General features: G+C 37.4%; 1 protein-coding gene across 4 annotated transcripts in view; it reads left to right on the forward strand.

Moving 5' to 3' along the window:
• The first annotated feature begins 3,313 nt into the window (after window positions 1-3,313).
• The window catches only part of ZNF366 (zinc finger protein 366), a 35,286-nt gene continuing 17,841 nt past the window's right edge, over window positions 3,314-20,758 (forward strand). Inside the window, exons 1-3 of one of the 4 annotated variants that reach the window (XM_085213487.1) lie at window positions 3,314-3,491; window positions 3,865-4,023; window positions 19,063-19,128. In XM_085213487.1, the coding sequence (XP_085069613.1) occupies window positions 3,912-4,023; window positions 19,063-19,128 (178 nt within the window). In that variant the 5' untranslated portion in view covers window positions 3,314-3,491; window positions 3,865-3,911. Of the gene's footprint in view, window positions 3,492-3,864; window positions 4,024-7,554; window positions 9,011-18,018; window positions 18,055-19,062; window positions 19,129-20,758 lie in introns of those variants that run through there. The other 3 variants (XM_019610451.3, XM_010725587.4, XM_085213488.1) reach the window with 3 other exon arrangements.

The raw sequence follows: 20,758 nt of genomic DNA on the forward strand, positions 1-20,758 counted from the left end.
CTGCAATAATTAAAAAAAAAAGGAATATATCATACCTTAACAGTGCATGTAATGCAAAGCAATATAACAGGGTAGTAGAGTACCTGAACGTTGATTATTAGAGCCCCATTCTCATGCTGCAGTGCAGAAGGGAAGTCCTTTAGTCTCAGCTTGTACATTGCTGATTCCATTAGCATTCTGCTGGCTCAGTCCTGAGCAGCCTACAGTAAACATTCGCTGCAGAAGTGAAGCCAGGAAAGTATAGCAGAGTGACATAGTGAACAGTGAAGTGTTCTTCGGGTGTTTTTTTTTAATCTTTAAGTTTGTTATTTTAAATTCCACAGGTAGACTATAACCCAGAAGGAAGACATTCATCTTATTATTTCATAGACAATTCATACACATGAAGATGTTGCCCTAAAAGTTTCAGGCAAGCATATGTCTGGTTTTTGCCTCTGGTCTCATTTTCTCAGGATGAGGCAGAATGTTATTGCTTCTACAGTTAACTCTGCACTCTCTTATCTGTGCTGGGTGGTGGTGCAAAGGCTGCTACTTGCAACCCTTTTCTCATGCTTATTAACATGCTGAACGTGTTTTATTTCATTCTTTCTTTGAGCATGTAAGAAAGCTTCCCTCCTGTCATTGGGAAGAGCATTTATTTCCTATAGAACTAAAAAAAAACAAACAAACAACTACAAAGAAAAAAGGATCAAGTCCTTAGTATCACCTTAATAATTAACCTGATGGAAGATCAAATGTGCCTGACTGTGACCACAAATACGTTTCTTCTTGTCTGCTCTTCTGTTTTACTACACTTGAACTTGTTCCCATCTCTGCATTGAAACTGGGGTTGCGCTTTTTTGTATTTGTGTCTGCAGATTCATTTTGGTAAAAGTACAGAGGGGAAAGGTGAAATAAAGAATAGAACTTCTTCCAGAAATTGTTCTTAAAAATAAATGTACTTGTCCCTTTAAAAGAATGATTAAATGCCATAGAGTTATCCACTGTGACTTGGTTTGCTTCACTTCAGAAACTAAAGATTTTGGCCTTGCTTTTACTTCTCCGCAGTCATAAATTGCATGGGAATGACCTTCCAAGGTATTTGCAGGCATGAAAATATCAGTGTCAATGCCTTTCCCTTCTTTGGGGTGTTTTTATGGTGGCAGTGGTGAGAGGTGGGCACAGCAAGTCAAGTACTACAGCAGCTGCTCTGTGGGAAGGAGATGACTCTACCTGGACTTTGATGAAGACAAGTCCTGAGCACTTGGCTTACTAAGTTTCACAAAGAGGGTCATCAGCAGGAGACTATTTCCCTCTGTCCTTCTGTTTAATTCTGGCATGAAATGAGGCAGTGGCAACAGTATTCATTCAAGGACACTGGTTCCAGCTTTGGGAGGTAGAAAGGCTGCTGACAGGAGGATCTGAGGTGAGGTGAGCAAAGATCTTTACATCTCCTGCTCTCCTTGCAGCACCAGCAGGCTCAAAATCCTTCAATCAGAATATCAAAGCCACCTCATTAGATAGTGAACCAGCGACGTGGTTGTTTGTGACCAGCATCTTAGCTTTGCAGTCCCCAAAACTAAAAGTGAAACATGCTGTGTGAAGAAGCAAGGGCCATCTGTGACAATGAGGTTGTGTACCCTCCATAGCCTCTGAACACATGCTGGGGAATAAGGCATTCTGCAATGTACTCCCAATAGAAAAAAACAAAATGATGTGTGGTAGCAGTCTTCAGGGTCTCATGAGTATTGAATACCTGGCAAAGCAGCACATAAAATAAACACACTTTAATAAAACTATTTCAAAATAAAACCTAGTTTTTTCAACTACTAGACTAACCCTCCACATGATACATTAATTTGGTTACTTTCTGTGCCTCCCTATTTTCCCTGTGCTTGGTGTGCACTAGAACTCTGTTCCCAAGGGATTATAGAGTACTTCATTTACAGCACGTTCCCTAAGTGCATTGCATTCTTTTGCTTTTACAATTAACCTCTCACCACCAGGAAATGCTGGTGATGCTGTAAGGCCAGAGATCGCCCACAGCACCTGTACTGCTCTGTCAGCTGCTGATGTACTCAGTCAAATCTTCCAGTTGCTGAATGCTAGAATGAAAGATTCTCCACTCAGACTGCTGTTAGACATCTTCTGAGAATAGCATCAAGAACTTTGTGAAGGAACACAGGTGCCAAAGTACTTCCTATGTTAGTTTGCAGCTTTTCATTATCAAACAATAAAAGAAGCAATCTTTATTATCTGTATGGGGTAGAGTACCAACTTGTCCTCCTACTAACAATGGATGTACAGCTGTAACTTATTTTGCCTGAGCAGCATTTATCTAGCTGTCAATCCCACAGCAAAATCTGGATCCGCATTTCATAGGAAAGACCCATGCAAAATGCCTTTTTTTTCCTGCCTGTCACTGAGCAAGCAAGCTGAGCTGCTTGTCCGCAAGTAGCACTGCCTTAGGTACCATCTTACAAAGCAAACTGAAAACACAGGCCCTGCAGCAGGGGACATCTATTCACTATAGGTGGTTTTCAAATAACAGATAAAGGTGGGGGAAAACACGCAAGTGATCAAAAAAGCACTGTGGAGCACAATGGACTAAACTTATCCCAAGTATAACTGCAGCCAGCTGGCCAGTATCTGTCAGAATTTGCTTAATGGGGAAAGAAAGAAACAAAGCGAAGTACAAAATGTATTCTAGAACACAGCATGTAGTTTTTGCTTGGAGAAATCAGATGGCTTCCACACACTGCAAATCTTTGAGATAAATTATGTGTTACTGCAACCCTAATATCAAGAAACAATCCTTACCATTTCTGTGGTTCTTCTTGTCCCCCTTTTTATTTAACAGCGTTTTGTGAATAATCCACTGCTATTTTCTTACTATCACAGTGAAGAGGGAGTTTAAGAAAGCTGTGCCTCTATTACCATGGAAAAAAGAAAAGTGTATTCATGTATGTTCATTCCATGTATGATTATTCCTTGTCTGAAGAAAAAGTCTGCATTATCTGTACACACTTATGACTGATTGTTCTGTGTGAGATACGGGCGTCTTACTCCTAGACGCTACTTCGGAAATTCATTTGTTTTAATGCAGTTTGCACATAGCAAGCTGTAAAGTAGGTTTTATGAAGCCAATAATGCAGATATAATACTTGAGCAATTCCTTTTGGTTTGGTTGTATTTATTTTTCCAAACATTTTGTTTGAGAGAAAACGAGATTGCTATCTGCTGTTTCCTTATTTTTTTGCAGGAAAGCAAAGGGTTGTTGACTTCCTCTCCCCTCCCTTCCTTCCTTCTTTCTGAAGGTACTGTACTCATCTGAAAAAAAGAGAACGAAATAATTGTTCCTGTTCTCTTTCTTAAGTCATTTGAAACACTGTCCCTGCTAGTTTTCTAAGTTTACTGCAACCCCTGCACGGGGGGAGAGGGAGAGGGAGAGAGATTACCAACACGAGAGCAGGTAGAGAGTAGGGCAAGATTCCTTCCAGCTTCAACATCTGGTAAGTTGAGTGAAAATGCTTTTATGGTTAACTTTTTAGAAGTGCGATATATATATATATATATATATATATATATATATATATATACACATATACTTTTGCATTAAGAAAAGGCATTTATCAGATACACATTTAACTGATAAGAAGATAATGATCATATACATTGACAAGTAGTATATTTATTCTACAAATGTCTCTAGTCTCTTTTTTTAGATACTGGTGATAACAACGTGCGGTTTAACAAACATGGAAAAGAAAGTGTTTTCCGCTGAGACTGATAATATTCATAACACAATCTGCTGTGCATTTTGCATATAGTGACTCTACCAGAATCTTGTTACAGGCTTCACTCACTTTATCCTGAATGTTTCAGCAAGCTGCACCGGGCCACTGCTGAAATAACGAGAGAAGCTGTGTTGTATGAAAATTGATGTATTTCATATATCATCTGCCACTCCTGAGGTCTGCGCCAACCTGCCAACCTGTGCTACGTGGAGAGATGAGTTGCTAGGTCTTCTTTTTCCTTCAGATGGTATTGTGTTTATGATACTACGCATTTATCTCCACTCATCTGTGTACATGAGTAATGAAGAAAGAGTGACATTTAAGATGTGCTAAGGCAGTTCCAGGTTCTCAGATGAATAAGAAAAAAAAAGAAAGTAAGCTGCTGTTGCACAGTACGTTAACAGTACCAAGGCTGATCACCAGCATAGGATTTACTTGGAAGCTGTCTGCTTATTTGTCACTTGTATTATAGATATTGATGGATGTTTTTATTGTTGGTCATAAATGTTGCAGAACCATCAGAGCAGAGCATGAAATCAGTGATTAATTGTAAAAGTATTTTTCAAGTAGTAGAAAAGAAAATCTTCCCCCTACACTTTTATAACAGATGGGTGCAACAGTAGAGGGAAAAATTAGGACAGGTGATGATTTCTCCACAGTAGGAGAGCTTGGCCATTTTCAACCCCATTCTTTATTCAAGCTCTCTGATGTGCAGGGTGCTCTGCAGGGTGCCCAGGGTCCAGACAGCAGTCCTGAACGGTGGGCAGGCACCATGGGGACTGGTGAGCAGCCCAACTAACCCAGTTCTTGTGGGGCACTTGTATTGCTCTGCCATCTTGACACACCCCTAGACTCTGAGCCCTTGCTCAATGAGTGAACAGAACGGACTTTCCTATCCCTCTGTCTGGTACATGTGTTTCCACAGAAAGGAGTGTTCTGTCCAAATTCACCCTGATTCTTTGGTAAGCTGCAGATTGCTTTCACTTTAAGTGCAGCCTGCTACTGCATACAGCATCCTTCCAGAAGATCACAGCTCAGCCTTTGGTTGAGTTCCATCCAGTCTGGTATCAGCTGTTAGGGTTAAAAGGCGATATTTTCTCTGCTAATAGCAAGACAATGTCACATATTGTCATAAAAAAACTTGCCACATCTGTCCCTTGGCATACTTGGATTTGCATTTCGTTTGTTTAAATATTTATTCATATTAAGTAGAGGGCTTGATCAGCTGTTTTGACAATTACATGTCAAATATCTGGACACTCAGTAGAAGAGTCTCCCAAGCATTCAAAGACATTAAAGCTCTGTGTTTGGAAGTCACTGTATTACTCTGTGGTTTTGTTTTCCTCATGCTGTAAAGTGTTAGTCTGGATTGCAGTCATCTATAAGTTTTGATCTAATTAGTTCAGAAGTTCAATTTACCTTGTAGGTAGAGCTGGTTGCAGCATCTAGGTATGGATCTTGTTTTTGAAGATACTAAACCTTAATGTATTCTTTATTTGGACCGTACATATGATAAATTCTTTCTCTGAAATACTGTAGAAAGAAGGAGATTGTCTAAATGCATACATATATATATGTGCTCACACTTATATTAATGCTATTTCTAAACCTATTCCTTAATAACAAGTGCAACAAGATATCATATTAAGAGGAGCGATAAGTAATTTAATAATGAAGATCAACTGTGAGCTTTTAACATTCTTAGATTTCATCTATGATGTTCCCTTTTCCTTCAAATAATATATTTTCTCCAGTGATTTGGTGTTTACCTGCTTTCCCTTGGTATATATTATCATTAGGATAACCACAACACTGTCTAGTACAATGGTGATTTGTAACACCATCAATAACTTTCTCCAAGGCTCAGGAAGAGGTGGTTTGGGGCTGGTCTGATATCCTTTTCCCACCTAGTCGAGATATCTACAAACATAGAAGGGTATATTCTGAGGTAAGCTGAGTATCCATCTACAACCAACTTGGCACAGATTAAATGTGTGTGAAACAAGTTTTCAGTTACTTTCCTCAATGTGACTAAAAAGAATAAAATTCATTGAAGCAAAAAACTAAGAAAAAAAGAGATATGTTCATATTTATTTTGCTTAAAAAACTTACTACTGCTACAGCTAAAAGCCATATCTCCCTACATAACCTACATAGTCGCTCAGAATATTTATTTCTGATTGTTTAACATTTTCCTACAGTCTTATATAAAGCCATTACTTCAATTTGATGTGTTCTCAATTATAATGAAATAAAATGTTGACAAATTTTGCTTGTTCTTCTGAAGAATGAATAAAAACTGCATACACTGATGATGGCAACAACAATATGAAAACAATTTATAGTCTATGGAAATTGCAAGTTAACAGTTCTGATTTGAAAAGCACAGAAACTGATAGAAGTTTTCCAGTAAATGTTAGTTGAACTTTTGTACTTTGGACCAGAATCTTTAATGGGTTTTGGATGCAGAATACTTGCGCTGAGCTATGTTTCCATTACATCTCAAATATAGATTTTTTATCAGGAGAGAATGTGAATCGTTGGCTTTTAATGAATCCTTATTGTTTTCTCATTCTTTCAAACAAGGACACATTTCTAATAGATGGATGTAGAGCAGACACTGGTGTACTGAGAAGTAATAAATACATCCCACAGATTCACCCATTGGCATGTCTTTTAGGTGATGTTTCTAGTAGTGCCAGATAGACATCCATTATTTAGAATGAACGAAGCACAGAGGGATGAGCAATCCAAGACAAGAGGTGGAAGGATAAAGATTACCCAAAATAGCATTTATTCTGTTTCCATTCTATGATATTATAAAACTGCAATTATGGAGAAAGTTTTCTACCTGAATTTCTACCCCTCCACTCATGCAGATTTGTCAGCAGAATATTACCCTGAAAAACAAAAGCAGTGAAAGCTGTCTATGGCCAATAGGCTTTTTGTATGATGATTATTTAAGGATACAAGTCAGCCAAAGGTGTGTAAGGAAATGTGGCCTCTTTATAGCTGATCAGAAATTACACATAGTTTCTGAGCACTGGCACAGATCCCTGAGTAGAAGCTGATGGAACAAAAGAAACTTCTCCTTTGAACAGACCTTACAAATACTATGTGGACTGTTATAGAGAATTGGCTGGACCAATTTTTTAACATAACAAATGTTTTCAAATATATGAAATATTAAAACACAATGAACATTTTCCTCTTAAATATAGTAGTTATGCCTATTTTTCCTTACAACCTCCAGAAACCATTGAAAAGGAAAGAATATTAGCTTGAGAAAGAATTACAGAGACAATATGAAAAGTTTAAAAAGAAATAAACAAGTTTGAGTGGGGAAAAAAAAAAAAAAGATTGCTGATGGCTCTCTTTATTGTTGAAAAAATTGTGAAATTTTGAAACGGAGACTGTAGCTCTCCACTGCTGTAAAAATTCCAGTGGAGTTTTATACATGATATTCAGATATTCATCCAGTTAAGGTGACTAAGTAAATAATACTTGTTAATTAGAACACATCCTGAATTCTGTGCTGGATATCTTTTTTTTCTTTAAATCTGTCTGGCAGTGAAAATTATTATATAATCTTTGTTTTGGTTCCTACTAAGCTTAATAATTCTGTGAGTTGTTTTTCTAAAATAAGTGGTTTTATGCTGCTGCTATCCTAATCTTGATAAGCCAAACATTTTCCTTCTGAACTAACAACACCTAGTGTGTTGTAAAGACCTTCAAAGACACTGGAAGAAGTTAAGCTAAGCTTAACTTTATGAGCTATGAAAAGAAAATATTTTCATGCTCTGAAGGTTATGGAAAGAAATGATCTGAATTCTCGCATTTTCTAACTTTCACTCTTTATTTACTGCTTTGTATGTTAGAAAGAAACATTATTAATTATCTAAATCAAGAGTGAAAAAGCTACTGTTCTTGCTCTTTCTCCTCGCTGTTCTACTATGAAAGAAAGCCAGAACACATTTTTTCTTACACTTTGTGGAGGTGTGTAAATTCATGTGTATGAATTTTGGTTTGATTTAAAAGAAAAATCTTATGACGCAAATTATGTTTCCCACAAATCTAAGTATTTGTAAAAAGTAAATGTGTAAGCTTCCTACTTCCTTGTTTCTTACACCTTATAGAAATGTCAGAATTCAGTGAACACTTAGAAAAGAAAATGTCAGTTGAGTCTGAGGATTCATTAATTTCAAGACCTACAAGGTAAACCAAGACTCATACATGGATAACGTCACTTTTTATTAATGAGTTAGAGAGAGGTAGGACTGAACTGAAGCTAAAAGTACAACTATGAGCAGGATCATACATTTCCAGTTCTTATTTTTAAACAATGCTGTACTACAAGTAATGCAAACATGGAGCCAAGAGGCGTTAATTATGCAGCCCTCTGTTCAGAGGTCTGGTGCGGAATACAAACCAACAAATTTCTCTGTATATGCAGGAATTAAAGTGGTGGTGTTCCCAGAGTGAAGGATTTAAGAGAAGCTAGTGCTCCTAGATGTGGCTCTAGGATGGGAGCAGGTGGCTATACTTTTCAGGGAGCAGCTTATTCTTCCCATGCCAGACACAGAGCACTCTGAGAAGCAACCAGTGTGTTTACTGGGAGTGACAAGATGATTTCCAGTCTCCTTCTTTACTTGTTTCCCAGCTGTGAAAAACCCATTTATGCTTTAATTTTCGGAGTTGCAATGTAACTCGAGGCTCTTTTTGCAGTGATGAAAGACTTCTTGTTTTATGAAGGGTTCTATGTCGTTTATGCTACTATACATCCGGAAACAAATGTTTGAAATTCAAAGGTTTTGTATGGTCTTTGAAACTGGAAAGAGTTGGTGTTCTTACTAACACTCAATCTGCTAGATTTAAACCAAATTTAAATTGACCCACTACAAAGATATCAGGGAAGAGCACATTGTGGAATACAATTACTATTTCAGGTTTTGTTGTCTCTCTTGAGTTGGTTTCTAAACCAAGTATCCCCTTGTGTTTCAGCTCCATAGAAAATTTATTTGAAAACATTCTTTGACGTGGAGTATCTTTCATGTAACACTTCCAGATAGAATATTTTTCTATTTGTCCACTTTCTCTTACAGGTATCTAGAAATAGTGTAATAAAAACAGCATCAGAAGGTGAAGAGAAAAAGGATGACGTGTTTCTAGAGCATCCATCAGCTTGCAGGGGAAAGCAGAACTTGTTGAAACCATCTGGGAGGCTCTAGCCCAGTGTAGGTTGATTTACTAGTGTAAATTTCTGGAACTTTTCATGACATTTAGTATTAGTCTGAAACCATTACTTTGTAACTATAGTGATCCTCCTGGAAGAGCAAGTTGATCAAAATGTGCTCTTAAGGTTTACCAGTATGGGTGTTATATAAAACAAGACTTCTAGGTGTTGCTTCATTCACAATACGTAATCAGCAAGATTCCCACAACTGCTACATGCCTGTAGTTAGCACGTTAATATGCTTAGAAGCAGTCAAAAGTATCAGAGAGTTATGCTAACTCCTCTTCCAAACCTCTTCTTCTCTATGCCAAAAAGAAATCAAAACAATAATCAAATACTTTTGATTTCATTAATTATTACTGTCTTTTTTTTCCTTATCCCACAAATTGGAAATCTTTCTAACTCTATCCACAGGTAAAGCCCTGAATAGAAGCTGCTGGACTCTGTAGGCAAGTGATCAGGACTCAGAATTCTCTCTAACGACTTCAGAGAAGATTTTCACTAGGTTGTTCACTACCAGACTCAGAAAAAAATGCATGTACAGGCACCCAGAGAAACATGGTTAGATCAGTAAATCAAGGCACGATTCACACAGATGTTTACCCTTAGGTACTCTTCCCCAGGTCATTGCATACTGTTTATAGAAATGGATTAACCTGCCATTCCTATTGCAACACAACAATAAGTTCTATCAAATCTTCTAGGTTTTTGAACATGGCACTTGGCATATCTTACAGGTAATGAGCTCCAAATAGAATATTTTTTTTTCCAGTTTATATCCGGGATAATATTGAGAGATTCACAGAGGTTTTCTTGTAAAGAGATTCTGAATTGAGTGAATTGTCAGTGCAAGAGTTTGCCATCACTGGTGGTGAAGGATTAGTATTAAAGTGGCTTTAGAAATGTTGGAAATTTCACATTTCAAACTTCAGTGTTCATTTCAAATTTCAACGTTGACTCTCTTCTTTCTTCCTTTATTTCTTCTTTTTTTTTCGGCAAAAAGTAATTACTTATTTGTTTGTAACCTTAGACTCTTCCAGTATCTGCTGATGACATTTGGATAAGTCTGAGCTGCCATTCCCACTCCGTATGCTAGTTTGTTGAATTCAGTAAAACTGGCATTTAAAATCTGTTTCAATTTAAAACAATTAACCTCAAGAACTCCTTCCTGTTAGTTGATTTATACAGAGGTTTGTCTCCAAGTGATTAAAATCGCAGAAGCTATCTGAAATTTGTTTTAAATTTCAGATTTCTGTAGTTGTGGAAACAAATTAGTTATTTTTAAAATGTTCTAGAAATTAATAAAATAGTTAAGTGCTATATGCAGGACACATTTTGAGAATCAGAGTGAGAAAACATTTACTTCTTGCTGTTCAGTCAATGCAAAGATTCAAGGCGAAGGGCAAAGCCAAAGGGGATTACCATAAATTACTTCCTTGAAGACACTTTGTATAATAGTCAGAAATACTGCTTAGTAATGGAACTGAAGAACTAAGCACATTGTTCTTTAACTAACATGAAATAAATTGATTTTAAAAAATGAGTCCTCACTTACTTGCAATTGTGAGATATATGTGAAGGTGATCTTTCTCTGGAAAAGAAATACATATTTTAGTTCTGCATGGTTTGAATGCTTTAATATAGATTTTATGGTGATCTGGAAAGCAGTACTTCCTAGGCACAGCACAGACATATCAGAAGTAGTTTCCTCTCAGTGCTCCAGTAATTTGCCTTAAGAGTAATTTTCAACTCTGTCTTATTGCTCATGATTTTTAGGTTTTTTATTATTTGGATATCCTATGACTTTGGATAAACACAATAGCGTCCTAGGAATTAAATAAATATCTCAAATTCTTTTGCTCTATTATTTCCTTTTGAACTTCTCCTCAGATAGTAATTGTTAAGTCAATCTGAAGTCAGCTTAATTGTGAGTAGTACAGTTTAATAGGATTAATCAGTTTCCTTAGCAAAGTAGCCTTTCCAGAAAGGAGTTTGTTCAAACTTCAGCTGAAACCTCATCTGTTTGTATATCCTAAATGACTAGGAAAGCATCACCTGGAAATTACTTTTAAGGAATTCTACAGTGCTCAGTAGCAGATACATTTTTTTCTAAATGTGTCAAAATACTCTTCTTTCAGTTCTTCTAGCACAGTACATGCCTTACTGTAACACACAATGCTTGCCATTTTAGCAACCATCAGTTTTACTGCGAATTTTGAATGGAATGAAGCAAATTGAAATAAAAATAAACATCAAAAGCAAGCTCTTGGTCCTGTTGATGAATAACAATATTCTCCACTATTATCAGAAACTAGACTTTCATTAAAATGTAATCTGTTTTGGGAATTTTATTTGAAAACTCTACTATATTGTACTCTTCTCTGCTTTTCTCCAAGCAGATGCACACATCACTAGCATTTTTTTTAATCTATTTTTTTTAAGTTATCTGTTTATTCACAGAACATTCAGGAGGTATTGTTTCCTCCTCATACAGTAGCTACTAATGGTATGGGAGCATTGCAGTGGGCTGGCTTGAGGAACCAAGGCTGAAGGTACCCCTCAGCTACCCTTGAAGTTAACAAAGTGTTTGGAGGAGACTAGACCATCTCTCTGGCCTCCATGGAGGTGATAACGATACTGGGACTGCAGTAGGAAGGAAAGCTCAAACTATTTCCTTTTAAAAGGTCACGAATGCCAGTGAAAGATTTATTTTCAAAACAATATCCCAAGCAGAAAAGCATGAAGGTTATGGAAGGGCATGTTTTTTGGTCATTTTAATTCTGAGTGTTCTGCATAAATCCTTTTTTTTTTCTTTTTTCTTTTTTTTTTTTTTTCTTGAAATTATACTACAGTAAAGCTCAGAAGCCCTTTCTTTTGAACTTCACTCTATAAATTTAAAGACTCTGTTTTGTACGTGAAAAGATTCTGGCCACAATGTCTTATAATATCTGACTGGTGAGAAAAACAAACAAACAAACACTAAAACTGCATTAGTGCAATCTAATAACTTTCCAGAGGGAAAAAAGAAGTAGTGCATATTGTTCCTGTGATGCCAAAAATGCACAGTTCTAATTTGCAATGACAGATACACAAGGAGGCAGGAAAGTGGGATATAGTGATAGGACCTCTATAAAGAGCTGTTAAAATGGCTCCTCATACTTTATAAGGGCAGCAGCAGATCCATGTTTCCAGTTTCCGAAGTGAGAGCTGTTTATCCAGTTAAGAAAAGGAAGAGATGTATCTTACTGACATAGCCAAATCCCAGATCCTGCTCTCAGATACACACTAGTTTTTCCATAATGACTTCAGAGTGATGTGGATGAGACCGCGGACAAAATAGAGATTGCTACATAGGATGAATTGCATTATTTACTTTGGTGGTTAAACTAGGTGGGCAACTTGTAATGACTTTAGTAATTACTGAGGGTAGGATCAAATTCCCTAGCAGCCTGCTGGTACCAGCTAAGCTTTACACATGTGAACCTCTGCCTTTATGTGCTCCTGGTGCCATCACACTGCCCAACCTGATCTCATCAGCCTCGAAGCCTGCACAGGATCCAGAAATTCAGTATACCCATGCCCAAAAGCTCCTAAGGATCCAGTCCTGCAAAAAGATTTATATGGAACTGAATTAGTGCAAAATATAACAGCCATAAAGTCAGATACTTTGATTCACTTCCCTTCACCCCCTTGGGAGGTCCCCATTCTTAGCCTCTTAGAGGAGTACCCTAACCAGACTCCTGGGCTGTGAGGCTAACTGCTGTATGTCACAGGACTATTACACAACCAAAAACGGCACTGCTGAGTGCTGGGGTGCAGAGATAGTTAGGGGCTGTAGACTCTATCCTCCCTAAAAATAGATTTGGGCCCTCCTACAGGTGTCACTCCTGCAATTTTATTGAGAAGGTGCAAGTTCCAGGCATCTCACTCTCCTGAGTGGTACAGTCAGGCTCCTTTCATTTATTCTTCCTGGTAGACCTTTCTCTGCAGTGCTGAAGGGTTTAGAATGGTTGAATGCAATTTGCCAAGGTATTTTTCTAGGCCTGGAAATTCCTCAATCTAAAGACAGATCTGTCCTCTGCTCCTGGACCCACGCTCTCAGCACTCAAACTCGTTTTATTTTTTCTTTTCAAAACAGACAAAAGTAGTCGGAGTCCCTAGGATAGTTTCTTCTTGACATAAACACAAGTGTATTCAAAAATGGCTGTGTGCCACATACTGATTAGAGTGCTTGAGGCAATAGTTTACTTCTGTGTATCCTCCCAGATTCATAAATTATTCAGAGTATGAATATTTTCATATTTTGGTGGGAAAAAAAAAAGAAGGCATTGTACATTAAAAAAATGCCAACCAATAAAACCATGTAGTTCAAAAGTTATCAGCAAAAACGATTCAGCAGTGTCAAAAGGTTTGTTTCTCAGGATGGAGAAACTGAAGCAGGACAGAATCTGTTATTTGAGGAGAGGCAGGGAGATGGAAAATAGGGTATGAAAGGAATGACTTACAATATCTCTGGCTTTCAGAGTATTTTAAGGATAAGCAGTAAAAACCATTTCAGAGAGATACAGATTAGAAGAGAATAAGCAGACATCTCTCCTCCCTTTCCTCCCTCACACTGTAGCTCTCACTGCCCTGACACTGCTCTGACTCTCTGGAGGCATAAGCCATTTAAAGATACCTCACTTCCCCAGGACATAGTTCCTTATCTCTGTATGCTCCTCAGCCTGTAATAAAAATGTTGTCTTATATCATCACACCATGTTTTCATATTTCCTAACTTTTACTGAAACCTATCCTTCATGAAAGAAGAAAAACAATCAGAAGTCGCCATCTTTAGATTGGGAAACCTTTCAGCTACAGACAGCTGGTGGCCCACAGATCATGAAGGGAAGTTTTCACCATGCCTTTTCCTGTTTTATTCTTCACACGACTTTGGTTTAGTCACTCTAAGAGCTAGTGCTAACACAGCTGCTTTTACACCCTTCTGCACCTCACCAGCATCTCATTTTCAGATTACACTGATCTGTGGAGGGAAAATGAAAGGCAAGAAGTTGGACCAGAGCTGCTGTAGGCAGAGGTGGACAGTGCTGTGCTCAGGACAGTAAAGGTAGAGATCAGCCAGTGTATCTCTTTCCCCTCCTGTTCACTCCAAAGCCTCAAATGCACTGTTGGTAGCAGAGAACCAAGGAGATGGAGGTATTCAGCTGAGGACATATGACCTTTGTACCCTTAAACAGATATAGAACAGAGAATTTTCTGTAGCCTGTGGTCTCCCACCATGCATACTTGTGGTTTTGGGTGTTTTTATTAACAGATAATGTTTGAAAGCCCGTGAACTTAGCATCCACTTCATTATCCAAATTATCTACATGTTGCTAATCATTTTTGGCAGATAGAGAAGCAGAGAGGGTGTGAACACAGATGGAATAGAGAAGTGATGAGGGAAGGAAATGTAGAGAAGAACTAAGAAGACTCACAAAGCAGAAGAAAAAAGAGAAAGAAGGATGAGGAAAAGAGAAATAAAAGCTAAAACAGCAGCAAGAACAAATTGTATTCAAAAGTCCCTTTACATGTATACTGAAACGACTAGGGATGGATGGGCCATGAACGCGAATCATGCAATGAACCATTCAGTAGAAGTATCTGATGTGGCTGTGAAGGTGATAGGACTGCTTCCGATTCTCAGCAAAGAAAAGTTCAGAATCACCTTTAACACTACCATTTAACAGAACAAAGCAATGAATTGTAAAGTATAAAAAGGCGATCGTGTATTTATTTTCTTACTGCTTTATGCTTTTTCTCTATTGAAAGAAATACCAAAGTAGCTGTACTTCTGTAAAATTGCTTATAGCATCTTCCTCCCTGAAAACTTACCAGAGAAGAATTTGTGCATATAACCGAGTGATTCCAAAAGCCAGTCTAGGAGGAGTGCAGGCAAGATGTTTCCCAAATGCTTGTATTTCCAAGATGAAATAAAGAAAAATGATGCAAGTTAAAATGTTAAAACTTGGGAATCAAAAAAGTGAAGTGCAGGGAGCTCTTGAACAGCTTTCTGAGAAAGAAGATTCATTTCTTCATAGTTATATAGTCTCCTAGACTACACAAATGCAAATACAATGTTAAGTCCCTATAGCAGTCAAAATATCAAAAATGTTCAAGCCTCAAACAAGAAACAAGGAAGATATGCCAAAACAGGCTGAAAAAAAAAAAAAAAAGTATTACATAACATATATATCTTAAGAAGTTCATTGCTTGTTGCAGGTGATTATTGTTATCATTCAGCTGTTAATATGTCCAATATTTTAAACAATCAAGCTTCTTAGGTGTATGTGATTTCCATTATTGGTTTCTTAAGATATTGCCATAGGATAGCAGGTATTTATTTTTGTATGTATACACTGAATTTGCTAAAAGTATCAAATTTTGGTCATGGCACAAATGGCTTTCTATCTCTTTGGACAATAAAGCCTATAAAAACCTGCAAATTGCTGAACTGCAGTTCACAAATAATGAGTTTCAGAGTTTGTTGGAAATTTTGCCATAGAATTACCAATGCTATTAGTCTTACTTTGCCACATATTTGCTAAGATTAAAATGTCTCTGTTAAAAAGAAGAAGAAGACATCAGCAAATGAAGGTAATTTCCCAGGCAGAAGTGAAAAGACATAGAACTCTTTTGTACTATCATACTGCTGTAGGAAGAAATCTGGCCCACTTCTTGTTTTCAATCATTCCAGGATGTTTTCATGAATGATTGCTTACTTGTTCCCAATTCCAATTGTATTAAGGGTGGCAAAAGGGGAAGAAAAATATATGAGGGCTGCTCTGAAAGTAGTACCTTCTGGTTTATCATGTTGGCCCATGACATCAGAGACAGATTTTGGTGGTATGGCCACCAATATCCCGTCATATGTTGTTGCTGTGATGGCAGCAAAAGGACACTCTGACAGAATGGCATCTGACATGAAGTGTGTGTAAAGTAAAGGTGTGTCATTAAATTCTTCTATGCAGAGAAAATGGCACCCTTTCACATTCATTGATGCTTGTTGAGTGTTTCTGGAGACCGAACAGTGTATGTGAGCACAGTGAGGCAGTGATGATGCATTGCAGCAGTGGCAATCAGCCTCACTTCTGCTGGTGACATCTGGTAAGAGTTTGGTATACAGGCTCTTGCTCATTGCTGGTGAAAATACATGCCTAGTTGTGATGACTGTGTTGAGAAACAGTGTTTTGTAGATGAGAATCTGCTCTATCAAATGGTGTTATTGTGCTTTTTGTTGTATATTACTGTATACTCAGTATTTGTAAATTGAGCTCACTACTTGTATTTGTGCTCTTGAAAATGTGGATACTAATGTCTAGAAAAGATAGATTAAAAATACACCTTGCAAAGGCTTCTTAAGGAATAAAAGAGTAGAGTTGACACTGATCTTAGGATATTCCTTGTTTGGATTTGATCATTATCTTTTACCTCCTGTCCTCCTCTAATGATTGCATTCATTAAACCGAGAGAAAATAAAATGCCTTAATTTGAAAAAGCTACAAATATGCAATCGTCAAACCATGCAACCAATATCTAGAAAACCTAGTATGCTGTTTTGAGCATACTTGCAGCACCCACAATGTTCCCTGAGGAGCAAGCAAGTAAATGCTTGGTTTTACAGGTATGGAAAATTACCATAACCTAATCCCATTTTGCAAGGCCATATGGGCAGCAAAGTAGATAAGACATATGTGATAGCAAGAGGTTAAAAAAAATCCACTCCATTATTTTCCAACTTTTTGAAGTTATGAAACTTCCAGAAGAAAAGGAAATGGCAAATGGTAACATTTGGGAGTGGGACATCACTCATACACAGGAAGCAGCATGAAAAAAGATATGAAAACAACAAAAAGGGAAAGAAAAAATGTCTTATGGAGAGTTTATTTTGCCTTTGAAAGAGGCATCAGATATTTACTATCCGAAAATCACTTGTTTACGAGTAATGGATATACCCAAAGTTGTGCAGGTGTTCCAGGGATTTTCAAACTATGACAATACTTCAAAGCAGTGTAGTTTTGGTAGGGAACACTGCGTCAGTGCTGAAATGAGATGAATTCAGTATAGGAAAACCCCTTCAGTCAGATCCTGCAACTGATGCAAGTTTTGCCTAAATAGCGAGTGAGTGAAAAACAAGTAACAACGTTAGTATTTAGTTCAACGATTGTATGGCTGAATACATTTAAAATCAGAAACTAAAATGAAGGGTGACTCAAACGAAGGAGTTCCCACAAAACCTATTAAGAAAACCGTAAGCACCTCTGTAGTAACAGGTATCCATTGAAAAACACTGCTGGTTGCTCACTAAGGCTCAGGGTCTCCAGCTGCTCAACTTTGACCCAAGAAATGTGGTAGTGTGTCATTTGTCACTGATTCTCACTACATCCTACACAGGAGCAGATGTTAGATTTCAGTCTTTCCTTATAGCTGCCAGTATTCAGACTCAACAGCAGAACAGAAACGCTCTTATGGCACACTCTTATGGAAGTGTCTACAGCCATGTAATTTCATTTAAACACATTTTCCCTTCAAGCTAAGAGAAACCATTCAGCCTACGCATTTACCTTTAGACTTCTTACTCTGTCCTCTCTTTCATCTTGTTCTGAGATAGCAAACACAAATACGAATCTTGTACTAAGAAGCCACTCTCCCCTTGTCAGAGCGAACGCATCAGTTGCACTTGTTTTGATCTCGTTTCTTTTATTACAACTGTGTGCACCAAGAACAAAATCAGAACAGCATTTAAGCTGTTAAGCAACTTCATAAACTCATATTGGTATTGCTGGGCTTATTATTATTCTATAGATAGAAAGCACTTTCATACAGGAAGCAGAATCCTGGTTCTACTGAAGCCTGAAGAAATTTTACTGTTGACTTCAGAAGGGATTATTAACTGGGGAGTATAACAGTGGGTGTGCTTGCAGAGTGAGTAGTCTGATTTACACACTTTATTTTATCCTTTGTCTTTAGAAAGAAGTACATTGGCTGGCAATGAGAAAGTGAATGGTAATTTATATTCTATCTTAAACTCTAACTCTCTTCCTCTTTCAGGGAAGCTAACAGCATTATTAGCTCCTGCACAGATAGTTGTGGAGGTACTTCAAGATTAGACTACCCAAACTCCTTGTAGCCTTTCCTTTCTGAAAGGGCAGGGAATTGAGTTTATTTGTGGGTCAATTTCTCAAAACAGTGCATTTCAAAATACTTTTAATTACATAAAGAGAAAAAAACTGCAAGAATGTTTGTCCCGAAGAAATTAGAAATTAACCTTTTTTTAAAAAAAAAACTCTGGAGAGTTTATAAATTTTTGTCATTGAACTTTCCAGACTAAGTTTTCAAAACTGAAAATCTGGAACACTGCAGAAAAAATCTAGAAGTTTCAGTGTTTATCCATATTCTAAATGAACTGAATGCTTAGAGTCACCCGCCAGTATTCTACATAGCATTCCATCCTTAATAACTATGTGTTGAAGAAGGAAAGAAGTTTCAAAGTGCTTATGTAGGAAAGAGAAAAGGTCCCAGTTAGATATTTAATTCAAAAATTTTCCAGGTCCTTCCTCCCTTTTTACTTATAGTTGATATGAAAATGAGATCAGCTACTGCAAGGTCAGAGAGAACAAAAATAATAGGGAACAGCATTATGATAAGCTTTGTGTTTTCTGAAGATATTTAAAGAAGACTCCGTATGTATGATGAAACTATTTCTCAGACGGTGTTTGAATATGCAGTGCTTTCTACAGCTTCCGCAGGACGCACAATTTTTATGGAATTAAGTTCTTATCATGGTGAAAGAAAAGTTTGCTACCAGTAGAAAAGGAGACAAGATGACAGGCCAGATTTACTCTTCCCTCTATGAATTTGTACATTCCAGGGGTTCGGCAGTTTGAAAGTAAAAAGAAAAATAGCAAGACTATATGTATTTAGGCTGTAAATTCCCCTAATGGATGTCAATTTTCTGCTTACAGAACTTCTCTGAGCATGCTGTTTACTAACTTTTTAAACTTTCCCTCATAGGGTCCCATGATGTGTGTAGCCATGGACAGTGGAATAAAACCATGTTCTCAGTGAAAGCCATCAAAGGTCAGTTGTGCAAGGAGATTTTTTGTTTCCAGTAATTTCAAGAAACTCTATCATTTCTGTCATAATTCTGTGTTCCAGATAAGATTGAAACTTTACATAAAACAGGCTGTGGAAGAAGTGAGGAACTGACAGCCAAGAGACAAGAGAGCAATAAGACACAACTCACTGTCATTTTGGCAGCATTTCAATAATCCGACACAGCCAGTAAATAACATAGCTGGGTTCTCAATTGCTAAGATGCAATGTTATACTCATTTTGTATGAAAAGAATGAGGTACACAAGGAGAAAGACATTTGAGGGACAGGCCCATACTGTGAAGGGTAGACTTAGGTCTACATGTACATTTTATGTTCTAATTGCGTGAGTTTAACATTGCTTAAAGTGAAATTTGAAAAAACCTTTTTCCATTCTTTAGAACAAAGTGGAATATTTTTTAGTGTTCGGAAAAAGATCAGTCCTTTATATAAAAAATATCGTTGAGATCTGACAACTCCTTATTCTGCCTAGTTACTTAGGGTTGACAAGGAAAAGTAAGAGAATGCAAACTCCCTTGCAGTCCTCTCCGATGAAATGCACAGGTGCACATACACACACCTTTATATGCTAAATATGCATATGCAAATGCACACTCATATGTGTGCATACATGTACAGTGTCTCCATACATATGCTACCAGTCAACAACCTAGGGACTGAAAGCCACATCCTGGTATAACTACTAGATAGCTACCCTGGGCTAAACTGATTTTTTGTTTGTTTGTTTTTGCACCATCACAAGTGTTTTAACCATCATCCTTGAAGAGATCCTACAGTTTTCCCTTCTTTGTTTCTCCTCTTGCATTAATTGATCCCTTTGTCTAAAGTTTCCATCTTAAAGTTTTGTCACTGAGCCTTCAGATTCCCACGATATTTATTCATAGGTAGTTCCAGAATCTAACTAACTTCCAGACAGAAGTAACTTGTTTCCAAGCAAATTTTTAAGATGCATTCTGTAGTCCACACCCTAAGTAGGTCACTAAGATGCACTTTTATCTATCTTTAGAAGTTAGTTTATCCAGCACAGAACTTCCTGAAAAAGAAATAGAGGTGTCTTTAGTACTCTAGCCACCTTCATACTCTCCACCCAGCATTTCCAAGAATGGTGCTGTAAATAGCATCAATGTGTCACAGATGACAGAGGGAAAATATGTTCCGTTTTCCAGGCTAACCTCCACTTGGTTGGACAGATGCATGTACACAAACACAGACATACACACGTACACATGCTTGGATAGAAGCATCCCCAGAAAGCCAAGGCAAAAGGTAGCAACCGTGTATAAGGTGAAGTTAAATGTATAGCCAGTAAGTTGGATGATCTCCAAATTTAGGAGAAGTGCTCCAAGAGATGCTCTCCATACAACCAACGGAATACAAATATTTGCCAGGGGGCAGTTATTAACCTGCATTGTCATGACATTGGAAATGATCTGATCTTTCTCAGGTGTCAATTACTCAGAAACCTCAGGAACCATTGAAATGAATTCCATGTTTAGTTTTAAACAGGGAGATTTATGCTCTACTTCAGAAAAACAGAAAAAAAAACCCATAGATAATGTCCATAAAACTGAATGCACGTTGCAGAGCGGTCAGA

Source organism: Meleagris gallopavo, chromosome Z, assembly GCF_905368555.1.
Source record: "Meleagris gallopavo chromosome Z, MGAL_WU_HG_1.1, whole genome shotgun sequence".
Lineage (NCBI taxonomy): Eukaryota > Metazoa > Chordata > Aves > Galliformes > Phasianidae > Meleagris > Meleagris gallopavo.